This window comes from Cupressus sempervirens, chromosome 3 (genome assembly GCF_028749045.1).
Source record: "Cupressus sempervirens isolate cs-2001-9-10 chromosome 3, ASM2874904v1, whole genome shotgun sequence".
NCBI lineage: Eukaryota > Viridiplantae > Streptophyta > Pinopsida > Cupressales > Cupressaceae > Cupressus > Cupressus sempervirens.
This window is the reverse complement of record NC_143120.1, coordinates 593991633-594005751: the sequence shown is the minus strand read 5'-3', so window position 1 is coordinate 594005751 and position 14119 is coordinate 593991633. Positions and strand designations below refer to the sequence as shown.

At 35.3% G+C, this 14119-nt stretch overlaps 1 protein-coding gene across 1 annotated transcript in view; it reads left to right on the top strand.

The window, feature by feature from the left end:
• LOC149568067 (inner membrane protein PPF-1, chloroplastic-like) overlaps positions 1-14119 on the top strand; it is a 214463-nt gene that overhangs the window by 17597 nt on the left and 182747 nt on the right. The window contains exon 2 of the mRNA XM_089821069.1: positions 7456-7566. Within this exon, the coding sequence (XP_089677195.1) occupies positions 7456-7566 (111 nt within the window). The remainder of the gene's footprint in view (positions 1-7455; positions 7567-14119) is intronic.

Here is a 14119-nt window from a genome sequence, read left to right as displayed (position 1 = left end):
GCACTATTTCTGGAGTCCTCTAATTATTAACAATATATGCATACACTTTTTCTCTGCTCATTAGTTTTTTTTAATCAACAAGCATTTTTTAAGGCAATATGATTTCAGACGCATGCACTTCTTTTTGCTCATTAATTATCTATTTTATCAACAACCATTTTAGAGGCAGTGTGATTTTAGAGGCGATATGAGTTTAAAATGACAATTTTAGAGGTGATGTTGTAAACCTGCAACCATAGTTTTAATTAGCTTATTTCTATTAGTATTTTATGGCAAATGTAGCTTATTTATTCAGACAAATTAATAGGTGTTTCTGAAAACAAACCTAACTAAAATTGAGTAGATTGTAAATCATAGGTGATGATAAGAGTCTTCAACAAATATGGAATCCATGGACAGATTTTTGAACTGAAAATAAGAGACAAAATGCATTTAATTGGATTTGGGACTGTTTTTTCTAATCAATATGAGAAGATTATGTCAACGTGAGTCTTTGCTGGCTTGTTTCTAATAAATATTGCATTGTTTTGCTATTGTTGGATTCTGTGCTCTATAATAATTAATCTAAGTTATTTTGGTCTTTATTCCAAATTTTGGTGCTATTACGTTCTTGCAAGTGAATATTTGCCTCTTCCTTTAGAGTTGTGATTTGTTTTAAAATGTTATGTGATAATTTCAATGTATGAAGATTACCAATGAATTAAGGACAAAATCTGTTTTCAAATCTTTCTTTTAATTTCTTTTGGAAATTCTACATCGTAGTATTGTCTATTGATTGATAGACTCGTAATTAATATTATGCTCACAATTTGATCATTTATTTTCATGTTTGACATTTGCTTTAATAATATCTAACACTTTGACTAAAACCTAATTAAACATGGGCATGAACTTAGACGTTGTGTGTCCTTGTTCAATTTGCAACTTGAACTTGTAACATTGAGGGGGACAAACAAGATTGATGCAATTTACAAGTGAGGGGAAGAACTAGTGGTAATCACAACTGGCAATTTGTTAATAGGAAACTGAACTGCACTGCTTTTGGGAACATAATATGAGCACAAAGGGCACTAGAGAATTTTCATTATGGCTTTGAAACTTTGCAATATCATTTTTAAAACCCAAAATGGACATATCTTTTTAGTGAAGCACAAAGAGAAAATTCTCAACTGATTACAAGGGCAAAAACCATCCATATCTTTGCAGAATGAAAAACAATGAATTTTTAAAACTAGAAAATGCCAGCAAAAAAAACATTTCTGAATATCTTGCCAAAACCAGCTAAAAACAAAAAGATTAATGATTCAAAACCTAAAACAAGAAATCTGAAGAAAGACATAATGTTCTTCATTGCAGTGACATTACAAAACTCAAACAAATACATCCAAAATGTTTTTGAAGAAAATGCACCTGAATAAACAGGATTGCAGATTGTGATATTGCTATTAGGATTTAACTATGCAATTTTTGAGTCAAACTCGTTGACCCATGTTTCATGAACAGTGGTTCACACAAACCCATCTCTCATGAGAATGAATGAAACGCTTTGCAGTCAATGGATCTAGGTGATGCTCACAGAGGTGAGGCATCGAGACTCCCTGGGAGGTCACCTATCCTAGTACTACTCCAACTTGAGTATGCTTAACTACAGAGCAGATGTTAGAATACCCAAAAATGTATACAAAATACACGTCTTCTTTGAGAAACTCTCCCCACACATTTATAAAATGCCATAAAAGAGTTATAGACCAAATACAAATCAATTTCTAAATAAATGCATTCCTCCAGTTTGAATTGAGCCATGGAGAGAAGTGGGAAATCTCAGGCTGGAATACATGGAAAAAACTCCAGTTTGGGCTGTGAAAAGTAGATTGCAAGTGCTTGAAATCAGAAAGAAACACTCAATTTCATATTTTTTGGTTTTATAAAGTTCAATGCGAAGTACAAGTCTTTTTTTAGGGTAAACTTGCAATGCAGGGTTTCAAAGCTGTTTTTCCTTAAAAAAAAAATTTAGGACAAAGACATATGAAAGGGGATTTCTGGTTTTGCAAGACAACTTACAAGTTAAAAAGAAGTAAATAAAAAGATGGCAAACCTGTACTTCAGGCTTTATGAGCCAACTTACAATTTTTTAAACACAACAAAAGACTTAAAATACGAAATTCAAATTCTAAGGTTCTGTATACAAGTTTTATTTAAAAGCATATAAGTTTAAAACATGTGAACTTACATTTCGGGTTTCATGACCTGCTTTTGCATGTATATAATTTATATGACTTAATATCTTTGCTCATTATTTCGAACTTGTAATACCCCTTTGAAGACCCAAAGTAAGGTTACAAACTAAAGAAAACCAACATTTGAACTCAATATTTGACAAAGTAAAGTTGAAAGGTCAAGACCAAGATGCCATGCAACTTAATGCTTATGAGTTTTGAGCTCATAAAGCGTGTCTTAGAGATTAAAGCTACAATTTTAGCTCAAAATTCGTAGGGGCTGCTCTATTTTTTTGAAATCAAAATTGGAGACAACATATCTAACCTATATAAATCCTAAAACCCTACAAACAAATGGAGCACAAATGACCTAAGGAAACACAAATTTTGTAATCTGAAGAACTCTCCTGTTGATCTGCTGGACTTGTTAACTAGTCCTTGATTTTAATGGTCCTCGAGTGGTTTTCTATCTGGGCAACTCATCTTATTATGTAGTTGTGAAGTGTGAAGCACCACAACTGGTGCAAGTTGGAAAACATCTAGGGAAAATCCCATGGCATCGCCATTAGGATGCAGGTAGCCTAGCAGGGTAATACAATATCGGCCAAAAGTGGGCTATCCGAGAGCAAAAGCTCCCACAAATAGCCTATCTGGCCATTGGTGTAGACTGGTCCTAGGCTAACATTTTAACCAGTACTTCTATTACAAACTAAAGAACACCAACATTTGAACTCAATATTTGACAAAGTAAAGTTGAAAGGTCAAGACCAAGATGCCATGCAACTTAATGCTTATGAGTTTTGACCTCATACAGTGTGTCTTAGAGATTAAAGCACAATTTTAGCTCAAAATTCATAGGGGCTGCTCTATTTTTTTGAAATCAAAATTGGAGACACCATATCTAACCTATATAAACCCTAAAACCTTACAAACAAATGGGGCACAAATGATTGAAGGAAACACAAATTTTGTAATCCAAAGAACTCTCCTGTCGATCTCCTGGACTTGTCAACCAGTCCTTGATTTAAATGGTCCTCAAGTGGTTTTCTATCTGGGCAACTCATCTTATTATATAGCTGTGAAGAGTAAAGCACCACAACTGGTGCAAGCTGGAAAACATCTAGGGAAACTCCCATGACATCGCCATTAGGAAGTAGGTAGCCTAGCAGGGTAATACAATATCGCCAAAAGTGGGCTATTCGAGAGCAAAAGCTCCCACAAATAGCCGATCTGGCCATTGGTGTAGATTGGTCCTAAGCTAACATTTTAACCAGTACTTTATTGACTATACCAATAGTCAGAATTAAATGCAATATACAACAGATACAATACCATAATGTAGATGAAATGATTTCTTATATTGATTCCAAAATTGTCCGTCTGTTGCTTGGATCAGTCCATATATATTATTCCTGTTGGTTAAGTAAGCCAACAGACACACCCTTTCGCCACAACTAGCTACCAAACTCCCTTACTAACAAGTTTTAGCATTAAGTATACTAATGATTCATTATCGACCTACATTATCCCCCCTAAAAGTAGTCGTTGTATACTAATGATTTACTATTGACCTACATTATCCCCCCCCAGAAGAAGTCGTCTTCTAGACGACTACGACAAAAATGAGCTAATCAATTCCCAACTTCTGCTAAGAAGAAGGTTACATGGACATCCCTAGAATGGTGGCTTGTCGTTGCTACTGTCTCAGAGTCAGAATTTTTAGGTCCCTTTTAGTGGCTAGCTGCTTTGCTCGTTCTGTTTGTAGTAACTTGTGGGCATCCGTTCTATCTTTCTTTGCCTTGGCTAGTTTTTTTTTGCTTGTCCATCTTTCTCCAGTTCTCACTCTGTTGTTTAACTTTTGTATTTTTGTTTCTAGGAGAGCCCGTTCTTTGATCTCTGTTACCACCCTTTTTGCCTGCTATAGCTCCATGTAAGTGGTTTTCAATGTTCCCTCCATCTATGGTAATATATGTATGAGGAGTGGCTGTTTTGTGTATGTCTGTACTACCTAGGATATCTTCCATTTCTCTATCTCCCAGGCCCTTCCGGTTCCTCCTCCAAGAAGTGTGCTGAAATCCTCATTCACTCTACATAAATTTTAGTAATGATTGTGCTACCTTTATGACCACTCCCATGTCTAACTCCTTTTCCTTTTTGACTATCTCCTGGGTAGCCTATATTATGACATTTTCTTCCGCTAGGAATCTCTCTGTTGTATCTTCAAATGATAGTACCCTACTTACTATCGTTCCTTCTTCCCCACCTTCTGGATGTTTGCTTTCTGCTTCCATTTTGTCTTCCCCTTCGATTTGGTGATCTTGTTGCTCTTTCCGTACATCTCCCATCCTCATCAAAGTAGGTGAGGGTAGGGGTACTTCTTTTACTCCCATCTAGAATTTTTGTAATAGCTTGTTTGTTCCATCCATCCTACCCTCCTCCCCTCCTTGTCTAGGGCTATTCTCTTGATGGCTGGTTGGGATCTGCTCCTGCTGTGTCCTCGTTTTACTAGTCTCAGCAGGTGTAGGTGATTACTAGGGCAATCGATTGAGCCGTTACTTTTCCCTGTGAAGTGATGAACTTGATGGTGTGTGGTGCCTTTTTCTGTGATTTGATATCCACTACCTTGGTGCATAGTATCTGCTTTATTGGGACTAAGTGTGCTACTAAGGAAACCTATGATGTCTTAAATGTTATCCTTTTGGCTCCCCAATCAGAGAATGTTGGTCATCTTCCTGTCTTGTTAGATCCATTCTGTGTCGTATGACTGACCTTTGCTATCGTACAATCCACTTCCTCTATGGGTTTTGTTCGGATGCCGCTTTCTTCTGATGTAGTTTGAGTGCCTTCTTCCAATGCCATACGGGTATCACCTTCTTTCCTACAGATGCCTTCTTCATTATAGCTGTACGTATATCACCCTCTTTTGTAAGGATGCTAACCTCCCTCTGTCGTATGAGCATCCCTCCTATCTTCTGACATATGACTGTGCCCCTCATTGTAAATTGCACGACTGGCTTCTTCCTTTACCTTTGTGCTTTGGATTGCCTTCTCTCCATGGAGCTCAATTATTTGTTCTAGTACGGCTCTAGGCAGGGGTCTCTCTTCAATTGGTGGGAATGTGACATCTCTGGGTGTTCCTCTAAGAGTGTTTCTTGTTATATTTGGCAGCCGAAATTTGTTCTCTTGAGAGTTTGAAGACGTGTCTTCCATAATAGTATCTTTGGCCGATGTCTCTTCTTCATCAGAGCTTTCTTCTTCTTCCTCAGTACTCTGTGTATTGATGGAAACTTATCACCTTACTCTTTTGTTCCTTGGTTCACCAATTCCAGTGCTTAATGTGTTAAGGTGTAGCCAGCAGCTCATTGTAAGTCTATAGGGTTCCACATTGTTTGCTAGAACAAATGTCCACCAATGCTCTGGAGTTATTGATGTGCAGAGGGCCTTCAAGAACATGGCCATGGCATGGTGGGGCATGTAGAAGGTTTGGTGCCTTAGTTCTAGAAATTCTTTCATTCTTTTTCAAAGAATTTGAGCCCAATTATAATTTTTTTCCATATTCAGTCCATTTACCAAGAGTAGCATCCATATGGCTGTACCCAAGGTTTGATTCCCTCCTATGAGCTTGCTTTTGACCAAATCAACGATGCATCTCCATCATACATTAGCTGTAAAGGTGTTTTTCCAAATCCTTGCTGTTATTCTTACTCAATATGCTTTCCCATTCTTTTTTTGTAAGGTCATCTCTACGAATCAGCTCAAGCCATTTTTTTGTTTTCTTTTGTTGTCATTTTGGATGGAGTTGTTGCTAAGTCTTGCCCTTTGTTTGGGATTCCAAATTCTTTGCTCACTTCTTTTGGGGAATGAGAAATTGTAACAGTTTGCAGAAAGTATTGGATTACAGATTTGTGCCCTTTATTATCATACCCAACAATCATTGTTCTAAGCATGGGCTTAAACTCTTTTAAATCAAAAATAGGTATAAAGATAATCCTATCTACCTCTGCTTTTCATAATGCAGCCTTCAACACATGGTCATCTTCAACCTTCGCCCACCATGCTCCACACTCGCTTCTAGAAACATTTTCAAATACGATGCATGCCCTTTCCCTTCCCTTTCTTCTTGGTGGAAGCCATGTGTTTTATTTGCAACCTGTTATTCCCTCTTTCTAGAGTGGGAATTGGTCTCTGGCTTTGCCTACTGAGACTTTCTAACCAACTTAGCCTATGAGGACTATGGTAGGCTGATCTGAACCACCAACCATGGTGAGCTAAAATGGGGACATTACAATTTCAGGAATAATCATGTAAAGAGAAAGGGCTGTCCATTACTTTTTATGTCTTATAGGAAGGGCCTTTTGGCCAATACCATCTTTCAGGGAGACCTCTTATTTGAGCAGAGTCTTCCAATTGCTATATACACATTACATGCATATCCTTTTCTTTATACACTTTTTATGGAACTTCTATAGTCAAAAGGTCCCTTGGGTGGTTATTTATTCCTTAAATCATTAAGCGCTTTACTTTGGATTGATCTTTGTGACAACCTTGGGCTAGCTTAATGATGGATGGTAAGGTGGGAAATGTTTTGGACTCTGAGACTTCCAAGCCATAGCATCAAGAGGTGGATGATTAATATCTGGTATACTCCTGTTCGAAGGTTCATAAGAAAAAAACCAATTCAATGGTGTGTACAGTGTATAGTATATCTTTTGTGATGATCATGATTTTTTTAGGATTTTAATATTTAGTTATTGGAAAATGTCAAGTTGCCAACTACATGTTGTCACAGTCAAATTGCTTTCTTCCATTGAAGAGTATGTTTCCAGAAGAAATTGGACCCTCCAGAGCATTCTTTGGGGAGGGACTGGGTCCACAAATCTAATAGAGAAGGCAGCAACTTGGTCTGTGTGAAGACTTGTCTAAGTTGAATACCCTTTTGTATAGACTGACCATGATCAACTACTGTTAAGATTTTTACTCTTTTGCTCAGTGCTATTATCTTTATTTGTCAGTTGCTTTCTATCTACCTTGTTACAGAAAGGTTTTCTAATTTTCCCTTCACTAATGCTCTTCTTTGGGAGAGTTTTAATTTCTTTTCCAGGTATCTGAAGTAGTAATTATTTTGTTTCCAACACTTCACAGAAGTCTTGAATTATTTTGAACTTGATGCACACTTTTATGAGTCAGATATGTTGGTTCTTGTACTTGAGTATCTCTGAAATGTAGTTTGTTTTTGCAGGTTCTCAAGGATGGACTTGAATCTATTCATGTTCCTTATGCATATGGATTTGCAATTATTCTGCTTACTGTTCTTGTAAAAGCAGCTACGTTTCCTTTAAGTAAACAGCAGGTATGATCCTGGATAACTTGACATTTGAAGTCAGCACATTTTCCATTGCAACATGACATTCAGATAAATAGGTTGTTAAGTTCCTTAGAATCTCTACCAAAATTCCTTTGCACATGCTTTCAACTTTTTTTCTTTTTAATGCTGTCAATTTTATTAATCATAGTACGATATGGGAGCTAAATATTATATAATTTGATTGAGACTGCACTTCTTTTTTATAGATCTATGGAAGTATCTTGATCTTCCTCGTTAATTTAAGGTACTAGTATTGTTTATTATTTACTATTCTTGTCATACTGAATTTGTGATCACTGTGTCAGTAATTCTTTGTTCTTGAGGCTAGAGCCCTGGAGCAGTTTCAATATGAGAAAAAAATCGAAGATGGGCTTATTGTCATTTAGCATCTTGTTTTTCATGGATGATATGGCCAAAGCTTAATGATTCCAAGACAAGATTAAATTTTAATAGTTTGCACTTAGAAGTTATATCAGATGTACCCTAAAAAGCTAAGTCGCTAGTTTGGGGTTCAGGTTCAAGTTTGGGTTTTAAGAACCAGTTTGCTGGTACAACAAAATTTTGAAATATATTTTGGGTTTGTTATTGCAAAAGCATGTAATATGCACACACACACACACATGCATATATTATCAACACTGTCAAGAGGTTTTTTGTATCTAGATCTTTGTGTACAAAATATATCATTGTATACGCATATTTGAGTAGTGGGCTCATCTTGCTCCTTTAGTAATTGTAATACCAACTCCTAACAGGGTTGAGGCTTCTAACGAGGCGTAGTCCTCTAACAAGGACATATACACTATACGAATGTAATAGACTCCTACTAGGGTCAATATCTTTCACAAGATAATCTTGATTAGTGGATCATTTTGTGGGTACCATCCCCACCGGGGTTTTCCTTTGGCCAGGGTTCCCCCAGTTAACAAATAATGGTGTTATGAGTTGCTTTGTGGTACCATTATGTTTACTTTTGAGTTTGATTGCATATGCATGTTTAAAGATTGTTAAAGATATCCAGAGTTGGGCAAAAGTTTGTGAAATTCAGAAATACTGATTTAACCCCCTGCGGTCGCCTCCCTTGCCCCTCCCCCCCGACAACCTTCCCTTAAGATTTCCTATTTCTAACAAGATCACTATTACTTTGAAGATAAGTGAATAACTTTTACCAAATAGTTAGGCGATTCTTCAAATTAAGAAATTAATAGATCTTTCGACAAATGGAAAGTAGACTTTAAAATATTTGGTACCGTAAGAGCTAAAAAAATTCCTTTTTCTTGCAAGAGAATTTTAGGCAGCTAGTAGATTGCCATCTAAAATGAGTAGTCTTGGTCATAAAATTCTTTCAAGTAGTCATTTAAGATTTTGAACTTCCAATCAACAAGACAAGGTATTAAGGAAATCGATGCCATGTTATGTTCTAGAATTTGAATCAAATTTATATCTAAGAAGAGATGCTGAATGTAATCTGGGATGCAAAAGAGTAAACAAGCTTGAATGTTATGCACCCAATTTGATGGTAGAGCATTCTAAGAAGCTAATAGATCCTTTGTGATCAAAACTGGAAGATGATAGAGCACCTTGAGAAGCTAATAGATTCTTTGTGATATTGGAAGATCCATGTCCCGGGAATAATCTAAAGGACTGCAACAATTGTTTGCTTGATATGTTTTAGTAATGGTGTATTTCTTTTTGGTTTATGGTTTAGGTTTGTTGGTTTGTCAAATTTATATCTGATGATTGGTATGTTTATAAAATAAAAAATATTAAAAAATACCAGTGTACCTCGATGTTGCATTCCACCCCCTCAAATCTCTAGCATTCTCAGAATAGGGACACATCGAGGACATGGGGACGACGTTCAGGCGTCATCAATGCAGGGTTGTCCTGATGTCCCTAGAGCAGTCAAGAGGACACAACAACATCCCTCAACTCATATGGGGATGCACACGCATCCCTTGTCACGATAGAAATAAAAAATGCAATTTTCAAAAGAAACAAGACATTTTTAACATGTTTTTGAGTTTTGTTGTTAGTTGCACTTGTTTTGATATCATTCTACTCAATGTAATCATCCTTATGATTAGATACCCTGTAACGCCCTGCCAAGGGATCCAAAGAATTAACCTAAAGTTTCACTGAGTTTGGTAGCTTTTTTTTTTTTTTTTTAAACATGAAAGATAAACCATACACATAGTAACAGAAGCAATAACAAACATTCAACTGAGAGTAAACATAAACATACATAACAGGTTACATTCCTTAGGGATCCCTTAACATTGAATCACTGTTAAATTAACTAATATTAATTCCATCTAATACCACATCCACATGAAATAATAATGAAAAGTCCAACGTTTTTAAACAATATACTCTTGTTCCAAATGTCCCTTAGTAAATTACATATCAGAAAGCTCAATCATCCACTGTACATGCCACAGGGTATGAAGGCTTAAAAGAATATACATGCTAAAATAAAGTACATCATCCTATTTTAATCCATGACGCAAGTGCAATAAAGTAAATGAACCAAATACCATACATGATACATCATCATAGAAGATATAAACATCCATCGTAACAGATAACCATAATTCATAACACATAATTAACTAAGTGCACAGTTCCTTCCAACCGTAAATAGCATCATTAGACCATCGTGGGCCCTAGCCATCCCTCCGCGTGTAACATCCCAAATCACCGAAGAGATCATCGGTATTATCATAGTAGGAATGTCACTCCTAAAACATACAACATTATGTGTAGAAAGAAATCTAACATGCAAATTAAAAACATAAGATAAGTAAATAACATCATCTAACATATGGTAATCATCAATATAAGGATACGTGTCCACCATCATAATCCATGAACAGAATGAAGATAGATGCCAACAAAGAATGCATCAGCCACGGTGTCTCAGACGGATCTCAAATGGTAAGAGTGAAAAAGTACTACCACCCGACCGCGTGAAACCTAAATGGCCCACTCCCACCGTGCTGAGGAGATAATCTCAAGTCCCAAACAGGTTATCAAATCACATAGCACAAATACTTTCTAAGTCCAGGAATCCTAAAAGTATACTAACTCAAAGGTTCCAACACAAACTGACCTCTAATGCGACAGGCACAACAAAGACATGTAAGAAACCTACTATGCAAGCGAGAAAGTGTCATCGCACGGATCACACTAGAGTTACCTTGGTAGTCTCTCTATAGACCCCAGCCCCTTATCACCCTATGTGGCCACTAGTATCCTCTCATATTGACGAGGCATACTACAGAATGCAAGGTCGCAACCAACTGTTCTCTCTATTCTCATCCTAGTCTGTACTAGCACTCGAGGCATGGGCGAGAACAAACAATTATCTTATTAGGTTCATTTAAGTTAGTATTAAGTGTAATGTTTTCACTTATTAAAACAACCTACAATGAGTTACCCTGGCAGCCACTTAGGGCCCCGACCCCCATTGCAAGCCACTCCCCGACACTACAAGTAGATAACCTATCCTAAGCTCATGGAATCATAAATCACAAAATCACCACAGTCCTATACAAGCGACTGAAAAAATACCAAAAGATAATCCACAATAAGAGTATCAAATATCCATGAGCAATTGAAAAACATCCATAGATAATCATGACTATAACAGTTCTCTATTGGCAACTGAAGGTATCACTGATAATCACAATATCCATTGGTTCTCAACAAGCAACCAAAAAGTATCTCAAAGTCATACTGATCGAAGACTCCAAAAAGGTCGAGTCCAAACATGTCACAACATGACATCATCAAGATCAGATAAACAATTCAATCCCATAAAGTGACTGGAAAGTAATCCAAATACAATTGATCGATAACTCATAAAAAGGTTACATAAATCACAGCTTACACAAAAAGACTGAAGACAATATCAATCAGCATGCCATCACATAACCATGGTTGAGTTTAAAAGATCGAGATCAAAAGACATCATCATGACATCACAATCATAACCCCTGAGCCTCTGGTAGACATCTTAGAACTGGTCAACAATCTAGTCAACCCAAAAACCCAAAACAAATAGCATAGAGAAAACACAAAATGCAAGCACATGTTTTGGTTTGCTAAAATTACATAGTTGAATTAAGTGTGGAGGTCTCAGTTTTCGTTTTCAAATTTAGATCTCGAGTGGAGAAATTGTACATTGTTACCTAACCCATGTATAGGTTTTGATGGATTAAAGTTTTTCCCCCATAGCTCTTAGACTCAATTTTCTAATTGATATATTGTTTATACAAACGTTATTTGAAAATGACCCCCATCGAATTCCAATAGGACACATTGTAGATTTTAATATGAATAATTACCAATTCTTTTCATTAATATCTTTCCTTCATAATTCAAGTCAATTAAATAATTAAATTAAATCTACATCGTTAGACTATAATATTACAAAATAATTAATTATTAAAAGAAATAATCTATTAATACAATTCATTTATCAAATATAATAATTATTAATTATTAATAACATATATACATATATATATATATACATACATACATATATATATATATTTAAAAACTATTAATATTTAATAATAATAATAATAATATTTTAAAAACATTATAAAAATTGAAATGTAAAAATTCTATTTTGCAACACAATAATTTTTTCTTTTAAAACAAAACACATAACTCACAATATACATATGTTATAACCGCTGTCGCGGCACGCAGTACCCTGCGGTGACAGCGGGTACAGAGTACCTGCTGTCGACGTAGTACTTGCGACGCAGGTACTCTGCGTTCATTGCAGACGGGGTACGGGCTTGCCATCTCAATTTTATTTTGTTTAAATTTTTTTTTAATAAAAAAAAAAAGTTTTTCAATAAACATTTTTGAACAATTTCATTAAAACGCTTTTTCCAAAAGTGAACTCGCATTTTATAAATGTTTTCCATTCTGTGTTTTTTTAAAATAATATGTAGCGCGTTTTTTTCAATAAACATATATATATATATATATATATATATATATATATATATATGCAGATTTAAAAGCATATATGCATATTTTAAAAAGGAAACATTTACAATAACGCTTGCAAATATAACATAATTTTTAAACAAATAGGGCTTTTTCAATTTTATAAATAAAAAACTCTCCCTTTAATGATTGATCTCTAGATTTACCCATTAATCCTTCTAATAGGTTTGCCTATAAACTTTTAAACCCTAGTCCATAGAATTCTCAGATCTACGCATGTAGGGGTTTCTCATACGACAATTTAGATATCCAATGACAAAATTGCATATAACTAGAACATTCACGCATAGAATCCTAAGAAAGCATTCAGAAGACACGAAGTGCAAGAAGCAAAATATCACATGCAAAAATCACAAGTGTCTACCTGGACATTGATGCTAAATCACTTCTCCTCAGAATCCGCAGAGCAAGCTTCTTCCTTCTCCAACATTCTTGGGTACTCCAAACACGCTCCCCGAGCTTCTAGGAGTGCCTAAATATAAAGGACTCTTAGGAAGCACCTAGAATGTCTCTAGAAACAACCAGAAGATGAGATAAGCGTTGACAACTAAGCACAAGCTTTTTCCAACCTTCTAGATGTGTCACAAGGTTGTAGACACCATGTGCTTAATTTGTGCACTAACTCCTGTGTTGTAGACATATGTGCAATCAAGAGGTGTGTTTACTCCTAGGTAGACTTATAACTTTTATTTTAATTCTTTTATTATTATTTATTTATTATTTTATTATTATCTTTTTATTATTATTATTAATTTTAATTTCTTTTATTTAATTCTTTTTTCAATTAATTTCCCATTTAATTAATTAAAATCAAAATATCTAAAGATCATGATATTATATTAATTTTCCCCAAAATAATTAAATTATTAATTAAATCTTTTAATTTTAGACTTAATTAATAGAAAATTCACCATAGACCTCCAAGATAAAATATGAAAACCCATCATAGAACAATCCATACAAAATCAGTTTAAAGGGTTAAAATCACAAATTACATCATCCGACGCATTCGGAAGGTAAAACATCTCAGATACTTGTCCTACCTTTCTAGGACAAATGGTTTAAGGGCTTAGGATTTGGACTTGAGAATTTATCTCCCCTCTCTTACCATTGAGATAGTGCGATAGGGTACGCTCATCCTGGCAATTCAGGGAAGTCGATACCCGGTACTTGCAACCTGCATAAAAATTCATGCATGTACATACAATATATATATATATATATATATATATATATATATATATATATATGCTAAGTTAAACAGACAATGGCAGGAAGTGGTGCATCGTGTAGATCTCGACTAGCAGGTGACTACGACTCCCTTCCTTAACCACATCAGAAACGCCATACAATAAGAGAACAAACACGCACACGATACACATGCAAGTATGGGGTAAGTATCCATAAGAAAACACATATGATAATGAACCATCTAACTAATCATCATCAATAACTGGAAATAATGTAATAATCGTCATGCATATATGAAATGTAGAGTCTAAGTAAT